This window comes from Cetorhinus maximus, unplaced genomic scaffold (genome assembly GCF_964194155.1).
Source record: "Cetorhinus maximus unplaced genomic scaffold, sCetMax3.hap1.1 HAP1_SCAFFOLD_3142, whole genome shotgun sequence".
Lineage (NCBI taxonomy): Eukaryota > Metazoa > Chordata > Chondrichthyes > Lamniformes > Cetorhinidae > Cetorhinus > Cetorhinus maximus.
In genome coordinates, this window is record NW_027599067.1 from 4128 (window position 1) to 31812 (window position 27685).

General features: G+C 51.4%; 1 protein-coding gene across 1 annotated transcript; it reads right to left on the reverse strand.

The window, feature by feature from the left end:
• Window positions 1–27685, reverse strand: LOC144677839 (ubiquitin-associated protein 2-like; the record flags this gene model as incomplete). Its single annotated transcript, XM_078537844.1, has 13 exons — window positions 1–54; window positions 1941–2029; window positions 5187–5379; window positions 8238–8307; window positions 10284–10458; window positions 11692–11731; window positions 11834–12023; window positions 15088–15260; window positions 15971–16218; window positions 17992–18190; window positions 20090–20264; window positions 23380–23465; window positions 27594–27685. Coding segments are annotated over 13 exons (1784 nt in total), but the record flags the coding sequence as incomplete, so codon positions are not given.

Below are 27685 nucleotides of genomic sequence, written 5' to 3' on the forward strand. Positions count from 1 at the left end.
CAAAGGAAACCGGGTCTGAAGCATTTGCAAATCGTCATAGCCGTACACCTGAGGCTGGGACAAAGGGAAAGTTAACAGAATGTGCCCAAGTATAAGTCATTATACAAGTTAACTTTTTAAACTCACAGGAAAGGAAGAACACAGGGTTAGAGAGAGTAAAGCTCCCTCTACACTGTCCCCATCAAACACTCCCAGGACAGGTACAGCACGGGGTTAGATACAGAGTAAAGCTCCCTCTACACTGTCCCCATCAAACACTCCCAGGACAGGTACAGCACGGGGTTAGATACAGAGTAAAGCTCCCTCTACACTGTCCCCAACAAACACTCCCAGGACAGGTACAGCACGGGGTTAGATGCAGAGTAAATCTCCCTCTGCACTGTCCCCATCAAACACTCCCAGGACAGGTACAGCACAGGGTTAGATACAGTATAATGTCGTATACAGTTTCAATGAGCTTCATGTCCAATGTTGACAGCAGCTTCTGAACAAGTGAAGTTTGTTACACGGAAGGTCAAATGGTAGGCTATAGGGACCCTCCGATTCCCAGTCCCGGCCCGGTTATAATCGGGAGCTCCAATTTGCAACAACCTAGGATTTATTTGAATTTTTTGTGTGGGAAAGAAGCAGGGCATCCCTGAGAAAAGCTTGGAATGAAGGTGGCTCAGTTTGGACCCTCCCTCATACCTAGTGCCAGCCTTGCTAGTGTACAAGCCGTACCAACACCCTCACCAATGACAGCACCTTTACACAAAAGCATCGTGGAAATCTGGAAAATTCGACGCCTTGAATCAGAGAACGTTTACAGCACAGGAGGCAGCTATTCGGCCTGTGGCGTCTGCGCTGGCTCTCCACAAGAGCAACTCACCCACTCTCACGCCTCTTCCTGCAAAGCTTTAAAAGGCTGTGGGCTCTGGAGAAGACGCGAGGTGGCCTTTTGGCCCCTCGAGCCTGCTCCGCCATTCAGCAGATTATGGTTGATCTCTTACCTCAACGCGTTTTCCTGCACTACGCCCGTATTCCCTGATATCTTTAGTCAGTAGATATCTATTCATCTCTGTCTTGTAGATACTCAGTGATTGGAATTCTCTACTCCAGAGGGTTCAAAGATTCATCGCCCTCTGAGCGATGAAATTCCTTCTCATTTCGGTCCTAAATGACCGATCTCTTTTTCCGAGACTATGATCCCCCCCACCCTGGTTCTAGACTGCACCCCGCCCCTGCCACCCCCAGCAAGGGGGAACATTCTTCTTGCTTTGCCAAGACCTGAAAGAATTTTGTTTGGCTCAATGAGATCGCCTCTCCTTCTAAACTCTAGAGAATACAGGCCCAGTCTTCCCAATCTCTTCTCCCAAGACAATCCCCACTATCCCAGGGATCAGTCTGGTAATGGGAAGTGTACAGAGCCGAGGTACAGGTCAGCTACGATCGAACCGAGCAGCAGGAGAAGCTCGAGGGGCTGAATGGCAGCTGCCTGCGCTCATCTGTTCCTCAACGTCCAACACCCAAAATGTTATCATATCCCTTTCGTCGTGGGGTCAAGTACAGAATAAAGCTCCCTCTACGCTGTCCCCATCAAACTCCCTCAGGGCCCCAAATCAGCCCAGGGTAATCAAACACTTTCTGGCACTGGTTCTAAACATGCCCTTCACACCCGGGCCGTGAGGTACTTGATTTTTTAACCCCGGGCTATCAGAGTAGTACTCTGCAAAGGATCTCAGCCTCCATTTTCGCTCTGAGTTGCATTTTTGATTTGAAGTGATGTTGGGGGGGCAGGAAGCACTTAACCACTTGCTCAGGCAGGAACTGGGCAGTAGTGCCACCAACCATGTACTGGCACTCAATGAGGGAAACGCACGCCCCATGTACTGTAGTACCCATTCGCCATGCCAAGAGGGGAGAGAGACTTGTGCGCATTTTGTTCTCGTCATGTTCCTCACCTGGTATGCGGGAAGAAGACCTGGTGCCACGATGTATGGGTTAGGCAGCAATGGTGGAACCCCTGGAGGAAGATTTGGAGGAGCCTTCCCTGGAAATCATGAAAATTAAATGTTAATACATGCTGTTCATCACAAGGTTAGATACAGAGTAAATCTCCTGCTACACTGTCCCCATCAAACACTCCCAGGGCAGGTACAGCACGGGGTTAGATACAGGGTGAAGCTCCCTCTACACCGTCCCCATCAAACACTCCCAGGACAGGTACCGCACGGGGTTAGATACAGAGTAAAGCTCCCTCTACACCGTCCCCATCAAACACTCCCAGGACAGGTACAGCACGGGGTTAGATACAGAGTAAAGCTCCCTCTACACCGTCTCCAACAAACACTCCCAGGACAGGTACAGCACGGGGTTAGATACAGAATGAAGCTCCCCTACACTGTCCCCATCAAACACTCCCAGGACAGGTACAGCAAGGGGTTAGATACAGAATAAAGCTCCCTCTACACCGTCCCCATCAAACACTCCCAGGACAGGTACAGCACTGGGTTAGATGCAATAAAGATTCTTCTACAGTTGCAACGAGCTTCACGTCCAACCTCGACAGCTGCTTTCAAACAGAGCTGGATGACATCGTCCAGCAGCCTGTGCAGACTGAATAAGGCCGCCAGTGTTGAATGCCAAGCAGTTATTGCACAGGGGGATTCAAAGCCTCAAATGGGCACTTGGGGCAGAGGGGTCAATCTCTCAGCAGCCGGACGGTCATCCTCGAACTGAGACTCCATCCTCAACCAAGGGCAGTCACTCAATGGCCATCAGGCAACTCCTGAGGGAAAGTGTGAACGCTTTGCGAGGCAGACGGCAGAGACAGGGATCTCCTGTCAAGCGATATGGGGAGCAGGTGCCCGATCCATTAAAAAAAGAACTATTCTCATCACAACTCTTAGCCAATTCAGCCCATTCTAGTGGTACAGTTGTATGTGGTAATGTTACTGTGTTCTTCATCCAGAGGCCTGGACTAAAGATCCAGGTGTTCAAAGCCCACCATGGAAGCTGTGGGAATTTCAATTCACCAATGCCCTGCGGGGGAGGAAATCTGCCATCCTTTTCCAGTCCAGCCTACAGGTCGGCCTTTATCGCAAGGGGATTGGAGAGCAAGAGTAAAGAAGTCTTGCTGCAGTTGTACAGGGTTTTGGTGAGCCCACATCTGGAACAGTGTGCGCAGTTTTGGCCTCCACATTTAAGGAAGGATAGACGTGCATTGGGGGCGGTACAGCGAAGGTTCACTAGATTGGTCCCTGGGATGAGGGGGGGTTGTACTAGGATGAGAGGCTGAGTAAATTGGGCTTATATTCTCTGGAGTTTAGAAGAATGAGAGGCGATCTCATTGAAACCTACAAGATTCTGAAGGGGTGAATGCGGAGAGATTGTTTCCGCTGGTCGGAGATTCTAAAACACGGGAGGTGGGGGGCACAGTCACGGAAAAAGGGGGCCGATCGTCTAAGACGGAGATGAGGAGAAACCTCTTCACTCGAAGGGCTGTGAACTTTTGGAATTCTCTCCTGTGGAGGGTTGCAAACGCTCCATCGTTGAACACATTTTAAGGCTGGGCCGGGCGGATTTTTGGGGTCTCAGGGAATTAACGGATATGGGGGAGCAGGGCGGGAAGATGGATTTCGGGGCCCAAGATCATGTCGAATGGCGGAGCAAGTTCCAGGGACCATGGGGTCGACTCCTGCTCCTATGTCTTGCGCGACTCCAGACCCGTAGCAACGTGGTCGGCTTTTAACTGCCCTCCGCCGGCAAGCCACTCAGTTGTGTCAAACTACTATGGTGGGGGGAGGTGGAAAGCAGTGCGGGTGTCCCTACGCCACACAGACAGTGACTCACCCACAACCTTCTCAAGGGCAAATAGGGATGGGCAGTAAATGCTGGCCTAGCCAGCAACACTCACACCCCAGGAAAAAAACATTTAAAAATTGCTCATCACGTCCACCGAGACGGGTAAAATTTCTAAACCCCCAGAAGCTTAATAAGGATAAAAAAGAATGCCAGCCATATTCCGTCCTCATCATTAATCTTAATATTAAGGCAGTGTAGCAGCTATTGTGCTGAACTAGTAGATCACCATGGTAAACTGGCCTAAGTTCAATAAGTCTCAAATCTCTAGGCTACAAACGCTAGATTTGTCATTTAAGGGTCCAACTGGTTGACTATTAAAAATATTATGTTCTGACATCCCAGTGTTCGTCACAATAATACTTGTTTGACTGAAGGGAAATTATAAAGCGAGGTCTCAGGCGACAGCAAGATACACGGCCAGGCCATTATTTTTTTTTATATATAAAAAGTGGCTGAGGGGTAAACGTTAGCAGGAACACCCCAGAGAACTCTACCGCCACCCCTCTTCGAAATAATGCTGGTGGGGTCCACCGGAGAGAGAGGCTGTCCAAGCTTCGGCGTAGCTTCCCATCCGGAAGACAGCACCTCCGACAGTGCCGTTCTTTCTTGCTGTTGGCCAGCCTAGATATTTTTATACTCTGGTGTGAGATTTAAACCCACAGCCTTCTGACCGCTACAGTAACAACTTTCATTTATACAGTACCTTGAACATAATGAAATTCCCCCCCCACCCCCCAACTTCCAAGGCACTGCACAGGAGAGTTAGAAAGCAAAGTATGACCCGAGACACACAAGGAGAGGTTAAGGACAGCTTGGTCGGAGAGTTCGGTCTTAAGGCACGTCCAAAGGAGGAGTGCGCGCGAGAATGAGCGCGCGGCAGCGAGCTCGAGGGAGCAAGTGCAAGGGCGCCGGGGGGGATTTAGGGAGGGAATTCCAGAGTTTGGGGCCTAGGCAGCTGAAGACATAAGCACCAACGATGGAGCGATTATAACTGGAACGCACAAGAGGCCAGAAATAAGAGGAGCACAGACATCGGAGAGTTGTGGGGTTGGGGGGTGGCTGAAGAGATTGGGAGAGGCGAGGACGTGGAATGATTCGAAAACGATGAGGAGAATTTAAAAGCCACAACGTTGTTTGACTGGGGAGCCAGTGTAGGTCAGCGAGGGGGACTAAGGGAACAGGACGTGCTGCAAGTTAGGACTGCTGTTGGGCCACTAGATGGGAGGGGGTGGTGGGTGGAAAACCACTGGTTAGTGGAAGTGGACGGGAATCGAAGAGTAAATATTTTCTTTCCTGCTGGAGTCCTTCCCCCTGGGTCCGCTCTGCTCCTCCCGGTCCATTACCTGAAGTAGTTGCAACAGAGCTGCGGGATGATGCCGTCACAGTGGAGTTACTGACCAGACTCAGCCCCAGGCTGCTGACCCCTCCCAGGGTGTTGGAGACGCTCGGTGACGGAGCCACCGATACAGTGCTTGCTGCCGTGGCGAAAGTGCTGGGGGACGAGTGGAGGCTCACTTCGCTTTCCACACTTGTGTGCTGCAGGGAGAACGGTCAAAGATAAAAACAAAAGGTTAGCAGCGGGCGGTCACTCGGGAAACCTGGTAAAACGGCAAGACAACGTACCGAGGTGCAAAAACGCCACAACGTTTACAACTTACAAAAGGCACGACTCCTGCAAAATCCCCATTCGCCAGCCCCACCATCCCCACCAAGATGAACTACATTCTGACTGATCCTAGAATCTGTGCGTCTGCAGTTCAGGCAATTCATCAGCTCAGTTCACCATTTTGTATCTAAGTCAAAGCAAGAGGAGCTCTCAAATTTCTCCTTGCAACAAATTCGTGCACATTCCCCCCCCATTTTAAAAAAAGAAATATATACTCTTCACAACTCAGCTCCATTCACCTCTTTTCTATTTTTCCTTAGTTCTGGTGAAGAGTCATATGGACTCGCAACGTTGACTGTGTTCCTCTCCGCAGATGCTGTCAGACCTGCTGAGTTTTTCCAGGTATTTTTATTTCAGATTTCCAGCATCCGCAGTTTTTTGCTTTTATCCACTTGCGTCTCTATAGCTCCTTAAACCTAGTAAAACGTCCCGAGCGGCTTTCGCAAAAACGACTGGTCAAAAATCTGACCCCGAGCGATGTGAAGGGGATATCAAGGACAGGTGACCCTGAAGCTGGGTCAAAGAGGTCGGATTTAAGGGGTGAAGCGAGAGCGCGTCGGGGAGGGAATTCCAGAGCTCGGGGACCCTCAGGCAGCTGAAGGCACGGTCGCCAATGGTGGAGCGATAGAAGCTGGCGGGGAGGTGAGGGTGGGAGAAACGTGCAAGAGGCCAGAATTGGAGGAGCGCAGAGAGATGCTCCAATAAGGATTCCAAGAGGGTTGGGGAGGCAGCCACAAGGAGAAACTGCTGTATTAACTTCAGGAAACCTGATGCAGCAGAGGTCTGGCAGCAGGGAGTCACAATTGGAGAAAACACGGGTGCAACAAACAACACCTCATGGAAAGAAAAGAATCCAGGTCTGCTGACTCCCACATGCCTCTGAAGGCTTTTAATAAACATCTGCCCCATGGCAAAGAGGCTGCGTCCAATGACATTGAAAGGTCTCGAAGGAAGTTAGTCAAGTTTACACACTGTAATGCCTGACTCATCAAGCCTCACCTCAGCAGACACAGTCTGCCTGAACTAAATACCGTCTTAAATAAAAACGATGAGCTATGCACTCCTGCTACACCAGGCACACTCATTGTGATCCACTTGAAAATAAATATTTCAGTGTGGCCAGCTCAACTTAAAGCCGTGCGCACAATTAGTCACTTCACGCGGACCCTGACGAATTGAAAATTGGCGCTGTGTCAAACTTGACATCATATCCCCTGCCCTCGTCTCTCCAGAAGGGGCTCTCTCTCTTGCTGGGACACTTCCACTGCAATTCAATCTTGCGCTCTCTCAACATCTTGCCCCGAGTGGCCATTATTCCCTGAACCCTGACCTCTCTAGGCGGATAAACTGGGGAAAGGGGTGGGGGGGGGGGCGGGAAGAGGGAAAGATGGGGGGTCACCGGTACCGATTTCTACACCACTGCCCACACCAGCAACCTTGGCCACGGAGGACGATGAGGTCAACAAGTGCACGAGGGAACTGTAGACCATGGACAGACAAGAGGGGCAATAAGAACAAAAAGAGCCTTTACAAAGCTCTGGTTAGGCCCCAGCTAGGGTACTGCGTCCAGTTCTGGTCACCACACTTTATAGGAAGGACGCGAGGGTCCTTGAGTGGGGTGCGGAGGGGATTGATCAGGGTGGTTCCAGGGATGAGGGGGTTTTTTAGCAACAAGGTTAAGGTTACAGAAGCTGGGGCTGTTCGCCTGGGAGTACTTTTTTAAATTCGATCATGGGCGTCGCTGGCTAGGCCAGAATTTATTGCCCCATCCCTAATTGCCCCTTGTTCAGAAGGCATTTAAGAGTCAACCATGTTGCTATGGGTCTGGAGTCACATGTAGGTCAGGCCAGGCAAAGACGTTAGCGAGGGGCCAAATTGGTGAAGGAGATTGAGGGGAGGTTTGATAGAGGTGGATAACAGGTTTAGATAAGGTAGATAAAGAAAAGCTGTTGGTACAAAGGCTAGGGGGACACATTTAAGGGTTTGGCCAAGAGATGCGGGGAGGTTGAGGGGAAGAGTTTTTTTTTAAAAAAAAACACAGGCCTGAAACCCGCTGCCCACGATGGGGAGTGGGAGTGCAGATGAATGATTTCAAAAGGAAATTGGATGGGCTCTTGAGGGAACCAAGCTTGCAGGGCTACGGGGAAGGAGTGGGGGCAATGGGACTGATGGACTGCTCTAGAGAACGTGTACTCGATGGGCTGAATGACCTACTTCTGTGCCACAAATGACTCCCACCATCACCTTCCGATTCCCCTCCATCCCGACTTGGAACTATAATCGGCCGTTCTTTAACTGTCGCTGGGTCAAAATCCTGGAACTCCCTCTCTAACAGCACTGTGGGTGTACCTACACCACATGGACTGCAGCGGCTCAAGGTGGTGGTTCTCAAGGGGCAACTAGGGATAAGCAACAAACGCTGGCCCAGCCGGTGACACCCAGTGATCTCGAGAATGAATAAAAAAAAAAACATTAGGAGCAGGTACATCAACTGATGGAACAATTTACCAGGTTAAAGTGTTACAGCAATGCAAGCTGCTCCTGAGCAGATGGAGGAGGTGGTGCACCTATGGCCCAGGGTTCTACGGCAAGATAAACAAGCAGTCACCCTGGCTAATGCACCTATTAAGCCAGATGGAGCAGTACAGGAAGGTCAAGGGCTGGTTTGTGCACATTCCTTTGAACAAGACGACTACTAAGGGTGGTTTTTAAAAAAAAAACAACTTACCAAGTGGGTTGAAGTTGAAGTGCGCCCTGAGGAAGATGGCAGACTGCTGCTCTGTTGAGTAGACGCAGTACTGAAAGAGTAAAACGGGAGAAAAATTACACGTTAAAACTGCACCACTGGGGATAGCAATGCACGTTTATCAAGCACCTGAGCTACTCGCTCCTGCCAGGGTGGATTTGAGAGTGACAGTGCGCAACCACAATTCCTTCCCCTTTATGCAAGGGGCCAAAATGCTGATGACTTAACAGGGTAAAGGTGTGGCAAACGGGACCAGGAGGGGCTGCAGTGTTCTGGTACCACAGAAAAGGAACGAGATTTCCCACGCGAAATGGGTCTGCACCCCCCCCAGCAAGTTTTCTCAGCCGGCTAGGAGCGTCGTGACACTTGTAAACGTTGACGTTCAGAGGGACTCGGGGTGCGCTTGCACAAGGAACGCAGGACGTTAGCACGCAGGTACAGCAAGCAGCTCGAAATAGCACGTTGGGCTTTTGTCGCAAGGGGGCTGGAGTACAGGGATAAAAGCAGTCCTGCTACAATTGCCAACAGGCTTCAGCGAGACCACACCCGGAATTTACACTGCGAAGAATTTTGGTCTCCGTATTTAAGGAAGGATATACGGGAACACGAGAATTAGAAGGGGTAGGCCATTCGGCCCCTCCAGCCCTGCTCGGCCATTCGATAAGATCATGGCTGATCTGGTTGTGGTCTCAACTCCAATTTCCTGCCTGCTCCCCCCTAACTCTTGACTCCCCTGTCGATCAACCATCTGTCTAACTCAGCCTTCAATATCTTCAATGGCCCAGCCTCCACTGCTCTCTGGGGACGAGAATTCCACAGACTAACGACCCTCAGGGAAAAAAATCCTCCTCATCTCAGTTTTAAATGGGAAACTAAAAAAAAAAGGCGACTCCTCGTTTTAAAACTACGTCCCCTAGTTCTAGACTCCAAGGGGAAACACCCTCTCAGCATCCACCCTATCAAGTTCCCCCTCAGGCTCTTGTATGTTTCAATAAGGTCACCTCTCATTCTTCCAAACTCCAATGGGTACAGGCCCAACCTGCTCACCCTTTCCTCATAAGACAAACCCCACCCCTTCATCCCAGGAGCAACTGAGTGAACTTTCTCTGATCTGCTTCCAATGCAATTCTATCCTTCAAGCAAGGAAACCAAACCTGCATACTTTAGATGTAGTCCCACTAAGGCCCTGTGCAACACTTCCCTACTTTTATACTCAATTCCTCTTGCAATAAATGGCAACATTTCATTTGCCTTCCTAATCACTTGCCGTACCTGCATACTAACATTTCGAGATGGTTATATTTGCCATGTGGGGGGGAAGGGGGTGCAGTGGGTACTGTAAGAGTTCTTGGGATGAGATGGCTTGGGTTTTATTCTTTCGTGAGATGTGGGCATCGCTGGCAAGGCCAGCATTTGCTGCCCATCCCTAATTGCCCTTGGAGTGTCTCGCTCGGCCACTTCAGAGGGGCAGTTAAGAGTCAGCCACAATCCTGTAGGTCTGGAGTCACGTGTAGGCCAGACCGGGTAAGGATGGCACATTTCCCTTCCCTAAAAAGGGACATTAGCGAACCAGATGGGGTTTTTACGACAATTGATAATAGTTTCATGGTCACCGTTACAGAGACTGGCTTTATTTTCCAGATGGGTGGTGGGATTCGAACCCTTACAGCATTAGCCTGGGCCTCTGGACTACTAGCCCAGTGTCATTACCACTACACCAGCGTCTCCCCATATCTCGTCCTATGATGAGGGGCTGAATCAATTGGAGCTGTATTCTTTGGCATTGAGAAGAATGAGAGGTGGTCTCACGGAAACATATAAGATGAAAGTATGCAAGAGGTGTTTGGGGGTGGGGTGGGGTAGAGAAGAGAGCGGGACTAGCTGCATCGTTCTTGCAGAGACCTGGAACAGGCAACGGGCCTGCGTCTGCGCTGTGACCATGTCGCAATTCTAAGAGGAGGAGGAGGAGTTAAACCGAGGTGGCTTCTGGTTAACGGAGCAGTTTGGAAAGAGAGGTGAGCCGCTTACCTGCTCTGCTGTGGGGTGGTAGTGCTTGGGAGCTCCTCAGTGTGGCTAAGGCTGACCAGTCCCGCAGGATGCTGGCTGTTCGATGTTAATAGCGACGAGGCAGATACTGCATTCGAGAGTGAAGCCATGCTGGGGACCGTGGGCGAGTCAGACTTCACTGCAGAACCAGCTGCAGCTGTGCAAAAACAGGAGACGTGGAACGTTAGCCAAGTGAGGTTTGCTCTGTACGCCCTTGTCCATTGGCTGCCGTGGTCCCTCATAGGGTCACAGCCCACCGTGAGACAATCTACATACACGGCCGTGAATGCTGCAACTTCATTTTCACCCAGGTGTCCAACCCTGGTGGTCCTCAGGCAACTTGTCACCATGGACTTCAGGGTTTATGACATTTAAAACCAAACTGATTTACAAATCAGTCTTGAAAAAAACCCATGCTACTGGTCCATATTTCAATCCTGCCTTTGCACCAATACTAAGAGGCCAGACCTTGCACCTGCCATTTACATTGTATTCCCAGCACAGGAACAGGCCATTCAGCCCTGTGCTGGTGTTCCTGCTCCACATGAGCCTCCTCCCACCCTCTCCCCCACCCCTCCATTAACCTATCCTTCTATTCCTTTCTCCCTCAGGTGTTTTTCCAGTTTACCCCCACCCCACTGTAAATGTATCTCTGCTATTTGCTTCCGTCACTCCCTGTGGGAGCGAGTTCCACATTCTCACCGTCCTCTGGTTAGAGGATGTTTCTCCCGAATTTCCAATTGGATTTATTCGGGTCTTAGCTTAAGCGAATCGTTTAAACTTAAGGCACGGGAGGCCCAGCTATTCGGCCCATCGTGTCCTTGCTAGCTGCAAAAAGTGCTATCCAGTTTAACCCCACTGTAGCCCTGTAAGTTATGGAGAGTGCGTATCCAAGTTTAAAAAAATAAAAGTGTGAGGAGGGTTTCTGCCTCTACCATGCTTCTAGATAGAGAGTTACAGACTACCACCACCCTCTGGGAGACAATATTTCTCCTCTGCTCCCCTCCAATCCTCCACCAATCACTTTAAATCCATGTCCCCTGGTTACTGACCCCTCTGCTCAGGGGAACAGGTCCTTCCTATCTACGTCAGCCAAGCCCCCGGTGTTATACACCTCAATTATATTTCACAGAAGCAGAGTCCCTTCGGCCCATCAAGTCTGTACCGACACGTGAGAAACACCTGACCTACCTGCCTAATCCCCTTTACCAGCACTTAGCTCATAACCATGGCCTCCTCTGTTGCAAAGGTCAGCCCCCACGACTGCCCCCGCCTCCCCCCGACCCACAAGCAGGCGAATCTCTACAGCTGCCCAAATCGGACCCCTTAGAAACAGGTCCGCCTCCGTTCCCCCACTCCTGCCTCCCTCGAAGCGCAAAGTCCGACTCACCTTCAATGGACTGCGATGTCTGTATCGTGCTGAAGCCGTTCTGAAAAGAGAAATCACGCATTAGGGAAGAGTGCCACATATTCGGGAAGCTGGGGGGTGGGGGCGGATTAAACGCAACGCTGGGGATCGAGGAGGCAATTACCTTGGCTTGTGTCAGGTCTTTCTGAGGAGAGGACGAGAGGGAGTTGGAATATGAAGCCCGCTGGTTGGAGCTCTGCTCGTACTGCGTCCCCGGGGCGCTGCTCTGGCCTGTGAACGCTGCCGTGGTGATCGTGTTGGGCTGGTACCCGGAGTCTTGATTCTGATTGGAGGGGATCGTCGGCGATGACTCGCTGCAAGACAACAGGAGCGGTGAGAAAGGAGGTGCCCCGCGACCACAGCAGAGGGAGGCGGAGGGCAGAGATGGGGAGGAGAGCTGGATAAACACACGAGGGAGGAAGGAATAGAAGGATATGTTGATGGGGGGAGGGGGGGGAAAGATGAAGAGGAGGGTGGGAGGAGGCTCGCGTGGAGCAGAAACACCAACACGGAGCAGAGGGGCCGAGTGGCCTGTGCTGGAAACGCTATGTAATATCACGTAACGGACAGGTTCACGTCAGAGGGCAGCATGATGAGGATAAACGTGCTTAAACCTGTATAATTAACAAGGGGAAATAAAAACGTGCATTTATACAACAGTTGTGTCATAGGAACTCTCTTCCCCAGAGAGAGTGGCCGAGGCAGAGCCATTGAATATTTTTAAAGCAGAGGTAGATTGACTCCCTTGTTAGTCAAGAATCTCAGGTTACTAGGGTGAGGCAGAAAGTGGAGCTGAGGCCACAATCAGGTCAGCCACCATCTTATTGAATGGGGGGAAAGCAGGCGCGGCGGGCTGAATGGCCAACTCCTGCTCCTAATTCGTAGGTTTGAATGCTCGGACGTAGCGCTTCATGGGGCTTTGGAAAATCTCTAAGTGCCATTTCGCAGTGGAGCCCTGCTATGAAGCTGGGAACGCTGTAGCTGTGCACAGCAAGATCCCACAGCACGATAAATGGCCAGACGTCAGTTGGAAAAAATATGGGCACCAGGACAGCGGCGAGAACTCTTCTTGGCAACTGTAGCCGCGGAATCGACTGCGACCAGACAGAAGGGCCGGTCTTTGTGCTGCAAATGCTATGGAACACACACACAATCTCTCCTCAGGGTCCATTTGCCAGGGGGCAGCTTCAGTCTCTGTGGGTGAGGCCAGCCAACGCATCTGCCTCCACCCCCACCACCCCCTTCCACCCACCCAACCCCATTACTTGCTCCAGGTCATGCCCACCACGTCAGAATGTGCCGAAACCTTGCCCGCGAGCTCGGACTCTCGGACTGCTTCAGCATCCGAGGCGTCGTAAGTGATGGTGAACACGAAGCAATCGTCAGTGGAGATGCTGAGCTAGACTGTAAACTCCCCCACCCCCACCCTTCCCAGTTTAGGTATATATTTTTTTTAAAAATTCATTCATGCAAATGGTGAGTGAGCGTTGCTAGCAAGGTTAGCATTTACTGTCCATCCCTGATTGTACGGTCCAGGACGAGGATTTTAAAAACGGAGGCGCTGCTGGGCCGGAAGCCAGCGTAGGTCAGCGAGCACGAGGGGTGACTGGGTGCGAGTTCAGGTACAGGGCAGCAGAGTGCTGGACAACCTCGCGTTTCCAGGAAGTAGAACATGGGAGCTTGGCGTCCGTTGGAAGTCAAGTCCAGAAGGCAACAAAGGCATGGACGAGGGCTTCAGCAGATGAGCCAAGGCAGGGACTGAGTTGAGCCATTCGAGCAGACGTATAAAATTCCGGCAGGGCTGGACAGACTGGTTGTAGGGGTGATGTTTCCTCTGGCTGTGGGTGGGTGGGGGGTCTAGAACGAGGGGTCACAGTCTCAGGGTATGGGGTAGGCCATTCAGGACTGAGATGAGGAGAAACCCCTTCAGTCAGAGGGCGGTGAACCTGTAGAATTCTCCACCACAGAGGCTGTGGAGGCCAAGTCACTGAATATATTTGAGGAGGAAATAGATAGGTTTCTAGACTCTAAAGGCGTCAAGGGACATGGGGAGAGAGCAGGAGTATGGTGTTGAGGTACAGAATCAGCCAAGAACATACTGATTGGAGGAGCAGGCTCAAAGGGCCAAATGACCCGCTCCTGCTTCTATGTTGCTACAGAGATGGAAATAAGAGGCCTTAGTGCATCTCAGCCTCTCAGCAGAGCGTTCTATTCCTTTCTCCCTCACGTCCTGATCAGGCTGAAATGCAGGGGTGCTGGGTGGTTTGAAAAGAGATTAAAAAGGAGCCTTTGGCTTCACAGTAGCATTAAAGCCTCGCTCTATTCTGATATTTTCTCTTACATTTGACGGACTTAAATTTGTCATGGGATGTGGGCGCCGCTGGCTAGGCCAGCATCTATTGTCCGTCCCCAACTGGTTACTCCAGCAGGTGGTGCTGCGACGCCCCCTTGAGCCGCTGCAGTCCCTGTGGTGTAGGTACACCCACCGTGCTGTTAGGGAGGGAGATCCAGGATTTGTGACCCAGCGACAGTGAAGGAACGGCCGATACCGTTCCAAGTCAGGATGGTGAGTGGCTCGGAGGGGAACCTGCAGTTGTTAGTGTTCAAATGTATCTGCTGCCCTTGTCCTTCTAGGTGGTAGTGGTCATGGGTTTGGAGTGTGTGGCCCAAAGAGCCTTGGGGAGTTGCATCTTGTAGATGGTACACACACTGCTGCTACTGTACGTCGGTGGTGGAGGGAGTGAATATTTATGGATGTGGTGCCGATCAAGCGGGGCTGCTTTGTCCTGGATGGTGTGGAGCTTCTTGAGTGTTGTGGGAGGTGCACTCATCCAGGCAAGTGGGGAGTATTCCATCACACTCCTGACTTGTGCCATGTAGATGGTGGACAGACTTTGGGGAGTCAGGAGGTGAGTTACTCACCACAGGATTCCCAGCCTCAAACCTGCTCTTGTAGCCACAGTATTTGCATAGCTGGTCCAGTTCAGTTTGTGGTCAATGGTAACCGCACCCCCCATGACGCTGCTAGCGGGGGATTGAATGGGCCATTGAACATCAAGGAATTCTCTCTTGTTGGGACAGCATGATGGCCTGGCACTTGCGTGGCACAAACGTTATTTGCCACTTGTCAGCCCAAGCCTGGATATTGTCCAGGTCTTGCTGCGTATGGACATGGACTGCTACAGTATCTGAGGAGTCACGAATGGTGTAGAACATTGTGCAATCATCAGTGAACATCCCCATTTCTGACCTTATGACGGAGGGAAGGTCATTGATAAAGCAGCTGAAGATGGACACGACCCTGAGGAATTCCTGCAGAGAGGTCCTGGGACTGAGGGGGGTGGGGGGGGAAAAAGCATTAAATGCGTTCAGGCTTACCTTACAGCACTGGTGTAGAGGCTGCTCTGGGGCTGGCTCACTGGCACACTGGTTGTTGGGGTTGAGTCGTACTCTGACAGCATGGGCTCCGAACCAAACTGCAAGGCCCCAAACTGCAGGTTTAACCCTGCGATGTCTGCCGAAGCAGGCATCTCCACAGCAGAAGATGGGATCTACGGAGGGGCAGGAGAGAAAAGTTCAAATGAAACGGCTTGACGTTCTTGCACAGGTTTCCAGGCACCGGGTGAAAAGAACCACATTCGTGTACACACACAGCTTCAGGACGTCCCAAAGCGCCTTCATACTCGGTGAAGTACGTAACCCAACAAAGCGCTTTCTGAAGCGTGGTCACTGCTGTAAAAGGTAGGAACCGCGGCAACCGATTTGTGCACAGCAAGATCCCACAAACAGCCACGCAGCCGTCATTCTGCTCCAAAGCAAAAGCTGCGTTTTTTTGGGGTATCGGCTCCAGGATCGTGGGTGGAACTCCCTCCTCCTCCATCAAAGGGGAAGAGGGGGCCAGCTGGGTCCCCCTGGTTTGAAGGCCTCAGCTGACGGTGCAGCCCACGGAGGCTTTATTACCCTGGGGGGGGGGGGGGGGCGTCTGCCCGGGTTTTGTGCTCGAGTGCGCGGGGAGGGGAAGCCGCAGAACTTCGACTCTGGTGAGAACGCCAACCCCCACTGGGCAAACTGGCTGCCGCGTTTCCTACATCGCGACAGTGCGTGTGCTTCAGAAGGCACGTCACTTGGCTGTAAAGCATTTGGTAAGGGTGGGGGGTTGGGGTGGCAGGGTAGGGGTGCCCCCTGGGATGGCGGAAGGCGCCACGCGGACGCAAACCGCCTTTTCCCGTTCCCTCCCGGTCGTCCCGGGGTTCGCTCTCACCTTCGAGGAGATGGACGCCTTTTTCTTCTGGGGTTTCAGTTTCTGCTGCGCAGGCTGGGGGCTGGAGGGCTGGTTCTCCGAGGAGCCCGGGGAGGCCTGGGCGGCACCGGGTTTGTTCTGCAGGGGGGAGTTTGGCGTCGCCGTCGGCTGCTTGGTGGGGATGAAGACTTCCATCATGTTGGAGTTGGAGTAGGACTGCCGCTGAGCGAAGGGGCTGTGCACTGAAGACTCTGTTTGGCTTTTCAACTCTGGATTTAAAAAAAAAACAGGGAGATGCCCATCAGCCATGTCACAGCTCCCAGGAGATTAATGCTTGGAAAACCCACACATGAATGACTGCCTGCCTCGCTAACCTACAGCTGGAGATAGCTGCACGGACACAACGGCAATCCCTGCTCAGCCTGTTCTTGCTTACCAGCAGCAGAACTCAGGCAGCAAGCGGGGATTCTCTCAGTTATCCCAAAACAGAAGCCCCGGTTTGTGGCATTCCCAACCAGCTACCCCGAGCGAGGCCAGCGACAGGCAAAGGCCTGGGCGGATTTGATGGGCGACTCCCCGTTGCGGCCAATGACCTGAGGTGGGGGCGGGTGGGGCAGCCCCTCTTGGCAACGTGCCAGGTCCACATTCTGACAGAGGGACTCCAGTTCCAGGATGGGGCTCGAACCCACAAATCAGAGGGAAGCGCGTCAAACAGGGCGCACGTGGATTGAATCTCAGAATGGTCACGGCACACCAGGAGGCCATTCGGCCTGTCGCATCCACGCCGGCTCTCTGCCGGAGCAACTAACCCGGTGTCACTTCCCCCCACCCTTTCCGCGTATCCCTACAAACGTTCCCCCTTTGGATAACGATCCAATTCCCTTTCGAAAGCCTCGATCGACTCCGCCTCCCCTACACTCTAAGGCTGCGCATTCCAGATCCTAACCGGTCGCTGCGCGAGAAAGGTTCCTCCCTCATGTCTCTGTTGCTTCTTTTGCCAATCGCCTCAAATCAGTGCCCTCTGGTTCTCGATCCTTCCGCCAATGGGAACGGTTTCTCCCTCTCTACTCTGTCTAGGCCCCCTTGTGATTTTGAACACCTCTTTAAAAATAAATCTCTCAGCCTTCTCTTCTCCAAGGAAAACAGTCCCAGCTTCTCCAATCGATCCACATGACTGAAGCTCCTCAGCTCTGGAATCATTCTCGTGAATCTTTTCTGCACCCTCTCCAATGCCTTCATGGGGAGCACAGAGGTAATGTCACCGGACTAGCAATCCTCAAGAGGCCCAGACTACTACGTTGAAGGCGCTGGTTCAAATCCCACCACAGCAACTGGTGGAATTTCAATGCAAGTAATAAATCGAGAATCGAAAACTCGTCTCGGTAATGGTGACCGCTACAACCATCATCGATCGTTGTAAAAAACCCCACCCGGTTCACTTAATGCCCCTTTAGGGGAGGGAAATCTGCCGTCCTTACCCGGTCTGGCCGACACGTGACTCCGGACCCCACAGCACACGTGGTTGGTTCTTAACTGCCCCCTCTGAGATGGCCGAGCAAGGCCACTCAGTTCGAGGGGCAATTAGGGAGGGGCAACAAATGCTGGTCTTGCCCAGCGACGCCCACATCGTGAACGAATTTTTAAAAAAACCTTCTTCACGCGTGGTGCCCAGAACTGGACACAATACTCCAGGTGAGGCCTAACTAGTATTTTATACAGGTTTATCATGACTTCCTTGCTTTTATACTATGTCTTTACTTATGAGACCTAGGACCCTGTACATCTGATTAGCCCCTCTAGCAACCTGTCCTGCCACCTATGAGTTGTGCCTATCTAAGGACAGGCCCCTCTGCCCCTGCACTCTAATTAGAATTGTACCCTTTATTTTATATTGCTTATCCTCACTCTTCCTACCAATGGGAACCAATGCACTTTAAAGTACACTCAGAGCTGCTATTCTACGCAAAGACTTTTAATCTCTTGCTCGTGCGCTCAACAAAAGCTCCCCCACCACCCCCAACCTCGGTCAATCTGCCGCTTACCAAAATGGCCGAGCGCTGAGGGCTGTGACGTGGGCCCCATGTCCCAGGAAGAGGCGGCGTTACTGGTGGGTTGCGTGTGCTGGGCTGCCAACTGTGCCAGGGCCTGGGCAGTCTTCAGCTGCTCCAGCAGCTGCGATCCCGCGGTGCTGCCACCCTTGGGCTCACCCACGTCCCCAAAGTTCTTACTCAGCATTGTCACCTGGAGACGAGAAAGGCCGAAATTTATATATTTTTAAAAGATTCACGACCCTGCGGGTGAAGAAATTTCCCCTCATCTCACTCCAAAATGGCCGACCCCTTATCCTAAGGCCGTGACTAACTAAAGCATCCGGGGGGGAACAAAAACCTCCTTGGCGCAAGGTCACAGCTGAGGCGCACAACATACGAAAACCCCAAGAGATTTCACACTGACCAACTTGGTTAACAATCAGGCACCATCGCCTTAATCCCAAGAAAAAACGGACGCTTGACCTCTCTTTAAAAGAGGCGGAAGTTTGAACACTCGGTCCGTTTCCTTCCGGCACCCACTCTTGCCGGGAATATTGGGGAGGCGGTTGGCGTAGTGGTGAGGTCACTGGGTTGGTAATCCAGGGACGCATGCTAATGCTCTGGGGGGGGACACGGGTTCAAATCCCACCACAGCGGCCGGTGGAATTTAAATTCAATTAATAAAACCTGGAACATAAAGCTAGCCTCAGTAATGCTGACCGTGACAACTATCATCGACTGTCGTTAAAAACCCATCTGGTTCACTAATGTCCCCTTTAGGGAAGGAATCTGCCATAGCCAGTTGGGCCTACATGTGACTCCAGGCCCACAGTGACGTGGCTGACTCTTAACTGCCCTCGGAGATGGCCCAGGTGGTCACTCAGTTCAAAGGCAATGAGGGGTGGGCTACAAATGCCAGCGATGCCCACATCCCAAGAAAGTAAAAAAATTCGCTGCACTCACACGGCAAGTGAGAGTCAGCTATTCGACTGTGTGGGGCATCGTATCCAAACCCGATCCCTATCTTAACGGTTGTGTACACCTCCACCCCCACCACCCCCCAACACTTCCAGCAAGGGACAGCGGTCAGGAGTGGCACGTTTCACCTAAGTGAACGCTATTTGCACAGGAACACCACCGGTCAACACGTTGGCAGCAAGTTGTTTGTCCGACGGGGAATCAGCCCATGGTAGGTGGAATCCAATCCTGCCCTACCAGGTGCCCCTACTTGTGCATTTCCTGCAGAGCTGGTTGGATAGCCACCTAGAAAGGGCAAACACTGGCGAGTTTTCCTTTCCTGAATCCTGGGGCACTGGCGAAACCCTATTGCTGTCCTAACTCAGGGACAGGCAGAACCCAGCCCAAAACCGACCTGACTCAGTAGCACACTGGAGGCTGCACCACTCCCTTAAGCATCTCAAGAGGGTTTGACAGGGTCGGTGCGGAGAGGCTGTTTCCCCCTCACTGGAGGGTCTAGAACACAGGGGCACGGTCTCAGGGGAAGGGGTTGGTCATTTTGGACTGAGGTGAGGAGGAATTTCTTCACTCAGAGGGTCGTCAATCTTCGGAATTCTCTACCCCAGGGAGCTGTGGATGCTCCATTGTTAGGATTGACAGATTTCTGGGGAACTAAGGGAATTAAGGGATATGGAGATAAGGTGGGAAAGTGGAGTTGAGGAAGATGATCAGCCACAATTCTACTGAATGGTGAAGCAATATATATAATATATATATGGGTTCGGGGGGGGGAGGGGTTATATATAGAATAACAGATACCCGGGAGTGAGTTACAGACTGGAATCTAATCGAGGGGTTCGGGGGGGGTTTATATATAAAATAACAGATACCCGGGAGTGAGTTACAGACTGGAATCTAATCGAGGGGTTCGGGGGGTTTATATATAGAATAACAGATACCCGGGAGTGAGTTACAGACTGGAATGTAATAGTGGTTCAGGACAGGGGAGGGACGGAGTTTATAGACATTTTCTGTCCTACAGCAGAGCAGACCGGCTGTGCCAGGATTCCCTCAGCGCATCCGACACCAAAAATCGGACCTGCCCACTCCCCCCCACCCTGACACAATCCCAACGCAACCCGACCGCGCTTACCATATTGTGCTGAGAGAAAGTGGTCGGGGGAGATGGCTGAGTCACTGGATGCTGTTTCGAGTTGTTGAACACCAAGGGCTGAGAGAGTGTGGGCGAGGCCGAGTTGTCCAAGGGAGCTGGCTCGTTCTCTGACGAAGAGGAGGGCTGCTTCCCCAACAACACCGCCAGGTCAATCCTGCGTCAAGGAGGAAGGGAAAAGTCAAGCGGAACGCCAAAGTTGGATCAATGTACATTAAGACACCGTGTTGAAGCCCAGCCAATGTACATTGAGCACACAGGTTTAACCCAATAGAAACAAAATCTTTTTGTAAAACATTTTATCTACTCCATCCCACAGAACCGTAAGGAAAACGAATAATAATTGCCTCTGGACAGAATTGCTAATGCACTTGTAGAGATTTAAACAGGATAGTGATTAGAGTATATCTTCCTGCAATCATATGGACATATGAATTGGGAGCAGTAGGCCACTCGGCCCCTCGAGCCTCTTCTGCCATTCAATAAGATCATGGCTGATCTGATTGTAACCTCCTGCCTACCCCCGATAACTTTTCACCCCCTTGTTTAACAAGAATCTATCTGCCTCTGCCTTAAAAACATTCAAAGGCTCTGCTTCCACCATTGACTCGGATGTTTACAGCACAGAAGGAGGCCATTCAGCCCATCGTGTCCACGCCGGTCAACAAAGATCTGACGACACTAATCCCATTTTCCAGCACTTGGGCCATAGCCCTGGAAGCTATGGCAACACAAGTGAATATCTAAATACTTAAATGTTACGAGAGTTTCTGACTCAACCACCCTTTCAGGCAGTGAGTTCCAGATTCCCACCACCCTCCGGGTGAAAAAATTTCTCAACTCCCCTCTTAGCCTTCTACCTCTTACCTTAAATCTATGCCCCCTGATATTGACCCCTCTACTAATGGAAAAAGTGCCTTACTATCCACCCTACCTATGCCCCTCATAATCTTATACCATCTTTTGAGGAACTCTCAACCCTCTGAGAAAAAAAATCCCTCATCTCTGCCTTAGATGGCGATCCCTTATTTATCAAGTGACCCCCCCTAGCTCCAGGTTCTCCCACAGAAGGAAACGTCCTCTCCACATCCACCCTGTCAAGTGCCCCCCCCCAGGATCTTAAAGGTTTCAATCCAGTTGCCTCTTATTCTCCCAAACTCCAATGGTTAAAGCCTGAGTGGGAAGACGTACCTAATGCTGATGGGAAGCCACAAGTACAGCGTGACAAAGTTTAAAAGGAATTTATATTGGAAATGGGACAGCCTGAAGCTATTTTTTTAAAAAAAAGTTACAATTGTATAGTACAGAAGGAAGGCATTCAGCCCATCTTGCCTGCACGAGCTTTTTGAAACAGCTACCCAATTAGCCCCACCCTGCTGTTGCTCGTAGCTCAAACTTTATTTTTTTAAAAGAAAGTCCTTATCCAATTCTCTTTTGAAGCTACTGCTGAATCTGCTACCATACCCTTTTAGGCAACGCGCTCCAGGTCACAAACTGAGACGCAGAACAATACTCGGCTTTAAGGCACTACACAAATCCATGAACTCATTCGCGAGATCTGGACATCACTGGCAAGGCCAACATTTATTGCCCATTCTTAATGGCACCACACTCTCATCTCAATCCTAAGTGGCAAACCCCTTATCCTGAGACTGTGACCCCCCGTGTCCTAGACTCTCCAGCCAGGCGGGGGGGGGGGGGGGGGTGGAAACAGCAGCATCTACCCCTGTCAAGCCCTCTCACAATCTTAAGCTTTTCAACGAGATTCTCTCTCGTTCTTCTAAACTCCAGGCACGTAGGCCCAGTCTGCTCAATCTCTTCGTAGGACAATCCCCTTCACTCTTAACGCAAGTATATCTCTTAATGAAAACAAAGTGCTGGGAAAAGCTCAGCAGGTCTGGCAGTATCTGTGGAGAGAGAAACAAGAGTTAACGTCGAGTCCAACGTGGCTCTGCTTCAGCACAGGAGTCACACTGGACTCAAAACGTTGACTGTTTCCCTCTCCGCCGATGCTGTCAGACCTGGAGTCTTTCCAGCACTTTGGTTTTCATTTCAGACCTTCAGCATCTGCAGTATTTTGCTTTTTACTCCCGATTTAATGAATTAAATTTAAATTCCAGGAGGCGCCGTGGTGGCACTCAAACTCCCTCCCCCCAAGCCTAGAGCGAGGGGGGGTCAATGACAGTGTCCATAGCAGGGTCACCTAGCTCAGGTTGTTCAGCAGAACAGTAAACATGGTAACAGGGAAGGGACACAGGTTCAGTTGTCTGCACCAGTGCTGTTGATCGTGGCCACGTGAACAGCAGGAGCTGAGTGAAGGGAGGCTCTGATACACACCCTCCCACCCCGCCCAATCGCCAGAAAGTCCCGGTGCTGGACGCCAACTTAACCTTCCAACTTCAGTCACTGGCTTCCCGACTGTGTGTCAAGTGGGAACTCGCTCGTGCTAAATCTGCCATAAATCCCAGCGTTCCCTGCTGGGAGGGAGGCGGTGCAGTGGTCTTGTCGCTGGACTAGTAATCTAGAGACCCAGAGTAATGCCCACTTCTATTAACCACTTTCTCACCCTGCCCTGCCACCCTCAATGATTTGTGAACACACACCCCACCCAGGTCCCTCTGTTCCTGGACCCCTTTTCAAACAACGTGCTTGGTTTTATATAACCAAGCCTCGTTCCTCTGACTAAAAGTGTTATCACTCAACACCTCTCTGCATTAAATTCAATTGCCATGTGCCTGCTAATCCCCACCAATCTGGGTCCTCTTGGGAGTCTGGAACTATCCCTTCACAGTTGACAGTTCTCTTTCCTTCAGCGTGACCAGTCCCGCTCCTGCAAAAGCGGCCGGGATTGATGACCTCCGTCGTGTTTTCGCTCTGAGCTGGCACGTCGGCAGTGATTCGGGACGTGGGCCACCTCTCCTGCGCGTTGACGGCTAGGTGAGGCAAGACCCCCTGACACACGATGACGGAACGGGCCCAAGTTCCACGTTTAATCACCCGAAACAGCTCTGCCTGGCAGCAATTTGGAAAAGAAAACGAGAGGTTCGTGTTCAAAGCCGGCCGGGCAAACTGGGCATTGATAGGCGAACACACAAATTAGGAACAGGCGTCGGCCATTCGGCCCCTCGAGCCTGCTCCACCACTCAGTAAGATCAGGGCTGATCTGACTGCGGACTCGACGCCACATTGCGACTGCCCCCTGTAACCTCCGATTAAAAAAGCGATTTTTGAGTGGGTGCAATGAAGAGAATGCAGGGGAACGCACCACATACCTTTGCCCCGCTGTGATTGTCAGAGTCTCCGTTCCTGAAGGTAGAGGCCCAACATTGGAGGCAGTAAAAATCTTCGTCTCGGACAGCTGGAGAGAAGAGAGGAAAGTCAAGTTTGGTCGTTAGGCGGGCGAGGGGGAGAAAAAAAGACCTTAAATTAAAAAAAAAAATTGATCATTTCAACTGGCCAGCTGACAAATTCTCTGCATCCCCCCCCCGCCCAACCCAACATCACCAGATCCCCCTTGAAACATGGCAAACGTTGACGGTTACCTATCGGAGACACAAGAGTGGGGAGTTGGGACCCTCTTGTTCGCACTCGGTTGGGGTCCTAACAGCATGTAGCACCCAACGTGCAGTAAAAGGACTGGTAAAAGTCACTAATACCAGCCCCCCACCCCCACAAAGGCTTGTCACTGGCTAAAAAGCATCAGCAATTTAGTTAAGCCATCGAAAATCGAATTGTGAATCAGAGGACAGCACTCGGCCGCCACTAATCAACATCCATGTTTTAAACCGGCTGAGTTCTGTGTGTGCGCACATTCTTCAATAAGCCAGTTTGGAGGATGCACCGTCACTACTGCTGTAAATCAGAGTCACGCGCAATCTGTACAGAGCACCACTGTCTACCTCTCAATGCCTGGCCAGCTCATGTCGTAGGATCCGTGGGGCAGCGCTGGCACAGAGTGCCATTGACCGGGCTCCATCTGGCCTCACCTACCTCCGTGCTGGTGGGCACTGCGCCCTGCCCTCCGCCACCCCCCAGCCCCCGTCCCTGCCCCCACACCCGCCAGCTCAGCTGAACTGCAGCCTGGGCACGAGCTGCTCGGGATTCCCAGCGGGAGGAGACAACTACCCCAGCGACCCTCGCTGCCGGGTCACTGGACGCTCCCCGGCGACCACCGCGTGGAATCTTCCGTCTCATCTCAACCGATTTCATCATTTATTTAATTTGCTCAAGCTGAAAGCTATTTCCGGTGGGTGATCCCCAGCCTCTGAAATTTTCCACAGTGTACTGCATCGGAATGGGAGTTGGGACTCTCTCTCTCCTATTGCAGCGAGGTGCATTTTAACATTAGGATAGATTGCACCCCTGAAATGTCCCTTAAGAGCAGAAGAGTTGGAGCAGGAGGCTGCACGTTGATCTTCTACATCAATTCCACCTTCCCCCCCTCATACCTCGATCCCCATTTCCAAAAGTCTATCCATCGCTCAGACTTGAATCTATTCAGCAACTGAGCCTCCCCAGCTCTCTGGAGCCGAGAATTCCAAAGAGTCACCACACTCTCATCTCAATCCTAAGTGGCAAACCCCTTATCCTGAGACTGTGACCCCCCGTGTCCTAGACTCTCCAGCCAGGCGGGGGGGGGGGGGGTGGAAACAGCAGCATCTACCCCTGTCAAGCCCTCTCACAATCTTATGCTTTTCAACGAGATTCTCTCTCGTTCTTCTAAACTCCAGGCACGTAGGCCCAGTCTGCTCAATCTCTTCGTAGGACAATCCCCTTCACTCTTAACGCAAGGATATCTCGGAATGAAAACAAAGTGCTGGGAAAAGCTCAGCAGGTCTGGCAGCATCTGTGGAGAGAGAAACAAGAGTTAACGTCGAGTCCAATGTGGCTCTGCTTCAGCACAGGAGTCACACTGGACTCAAAACATTGACTGTTTCCCTCTCCGCCGATGCTGTCAGACCTGGAGTCTTTCCAGCACTTTGGTTTCATTTCAGACCTTCAGCATCTGCAGTATTTTGCTTTTATTCAAATATGTCCTCCCTTAGGCGCAGGAGACCAAAACCAGAAATAGTATTCCAGGTGCGGTGTCCTATATAAATGGCAAAGCTTCCTTACTCTGATACTCCAAGCCCGTAGGAATCAAGGCGAACATACCATTTGCCTTCCTAATTGCTTGCTGTAACCTTCACATTAAAACCTCTCTGTCCTGACAGCCCATTACACTGCACCTATGCTTACAGGGGAGTTTGGGGACTCGTGTCTGTTGCGGCCAAGGGATAGAAATTTTACATTTGGCTGTGGCTTCTCGGGTTGGGTCTTGCATTGACCCCTCTCTCTCTCGCCACTCCCTCCATTCCCGCCTCCAGTCTTTGCTCTCCCCCCCCGCCCGCCAACAGAACTCTCGCCTGACCTTGAACCATGCTTTTGGTCACCTGTCCTAATCTGTCCATCTGTGGCTTGGTGTAGAGATTGGTTTGATAATGCTCTGATGAAACACCGTGGCACTTCTTAAACCACATTAAGGGCGCTGTATAAGTGCAGGCTATCGCAGATCCACCTCATTCCCGAATGAAGTGGAACAGAGGGCTAGGTAGGACATAATTGGAAATATGTACAAGTGACTGCCCAATTTACCTGCTATTGATCTGAGGGTTTACACTGGCACCAACCTCCCCTCACCATGTTACTATCCTGTAATCACGCCCAGATAGCCTTTCATCGCAAAAGATATATATTTCTTTCCTTTATTCTTTCATGGGATGTGGGCGTCGCTGGCAAGACCAGCATTTGTTGCCCATCCCTAATTGCCCTTGAACTGAGTGGGGCTATTTCAGAGGGGCAGTTAAGAGTCAGCCACGTGGCTGTGGGTCTGGAGTCACATGTAGGCCAGACCGGGTAAGGATGGCAGATTTCCTTCCCTAAAGGGACATTAGTGAACCAAATGGGTTTTTACGACAATCGATAATAGTTAGAGACTTTCAGAATAGTTACTGAGACTATCTTTCAGTTCCAGGTTTTATTAAGTGAATTTAAATTCCACCAGCTGCCGTGGTGGGATCTGAACCCGTATCCCCGCAGCATTAGCCTGGGCCTCCGAATTACTAGTCCACTATGCCAGCCGTGGTTCAGTTAGCATCACTCTCCTCGGAATCAGGACTCCAGGGACCCCAAGCACAATATCTTGGCTGACGCTCCCAGTGGCAGCACTGAGGGAGTACTGCACTGTCAGAGGAGCCCTCCTTCAGACGAGACTTTAAACAGAGACATTAGCCCTCCCTGGCAGCTGCTAAAGGGGAGACAGTGGTGTAGCGGTGATGTCACTGGACTAGTAATCTGCAATTCAAAGCTAGTCTCAGTAATGGTGACCATGAAAACGACCATCGATTGTCATAAGAACCCATCTGATTCACTAATGTCCCTTTAGGGACGGAAATCGATCCTTACCCGGTCTGGCCGACATGTGACTCCAGACCCACTGCAATGCGGTTGACTCTTAACTGCCCCTCTGAAATGCCCGAGTAAGCCTCTCAGTTCAAGAGGCAATTAGGGATGGGAAGCAAATGTAGGCCTTGCCAGTGATGCCCACATCCCATGAAAGAATAAAAAAGTCATCCCACGGCCCCTATTGCAAAGGGCAGGAGAGGTATCCCTCATCGGGGACGATACTTATCCCTCAACCAACATCACAAAAACAGGTAATCTGGGTCTTCTTCACGTTGCTGCCTGTGGGAGCTTGCTGTGCGCAAAATGGCTGCCGAGTTTCCTATATAAACCGAATCGGAACTGTTGCTGTCTAGGAGGCGGCTATTCGGCCCATCGTGCCTGCGCCAGCTTGTGAGCACTTTAACTTAATACCGATCTTCTGCCTTTCCCCCATCCCCTGCACATTGTTTCCATTTAAATAACCACCCAATGCCCTTCTGAATGCCTCAATTGAACCTGCCTCCACACGCTTTGAGGCAGCGCACTCCAAAAACCCTAACCGCTCGCCGTGAGAAAGTTTGTTTCTCGCCTCACATTTGCGTCTTTTGCGAAACGCTTTAAAACGGTGCCCTCGGGTTCTCGATCCGTTGACGAGCGGGAACAGTTTCTCCCCATCTACTCTGCCTACACACCTCATGAGTTCGAAAACCATCAAGTTAGCCTTCTCCCCCACCCCCCGCCACAAGGGAAGCAGCCCCAACTTCTCCAACCTTTCCTGCGATTCAGAGGGGGGAAAAAAAATGCAGCGTTTTGGGGCATCCAAAGGCGCTATACAAAGGCAAGTTTGCTCCGTCTGCGGCTCAACAATCAGTCACGAGGTGTGTGTACTCAGACGATCATCGGTGGGGGGTGGGTGGGTTCTTCGAAGCTATTTTAAAATGTTAATTTGAAATTGAAGGCGAGAGAGAGAGAGAGACACACAGAGAGAGAGAGAGAGAGAGAGAGAGAGAGGGGCAGAGAGCGAGAGAGACAGAGAGCGAGAGAGATCAGAAGGTACTCTTACCTGATAGCAGCCATTAACTGCTTTGGGAGGGTTCCTTTTGTCAGCAGGGCTCAGGAAGATGGTACCTGGTGCTGGCTGAAATACAGGGGAAA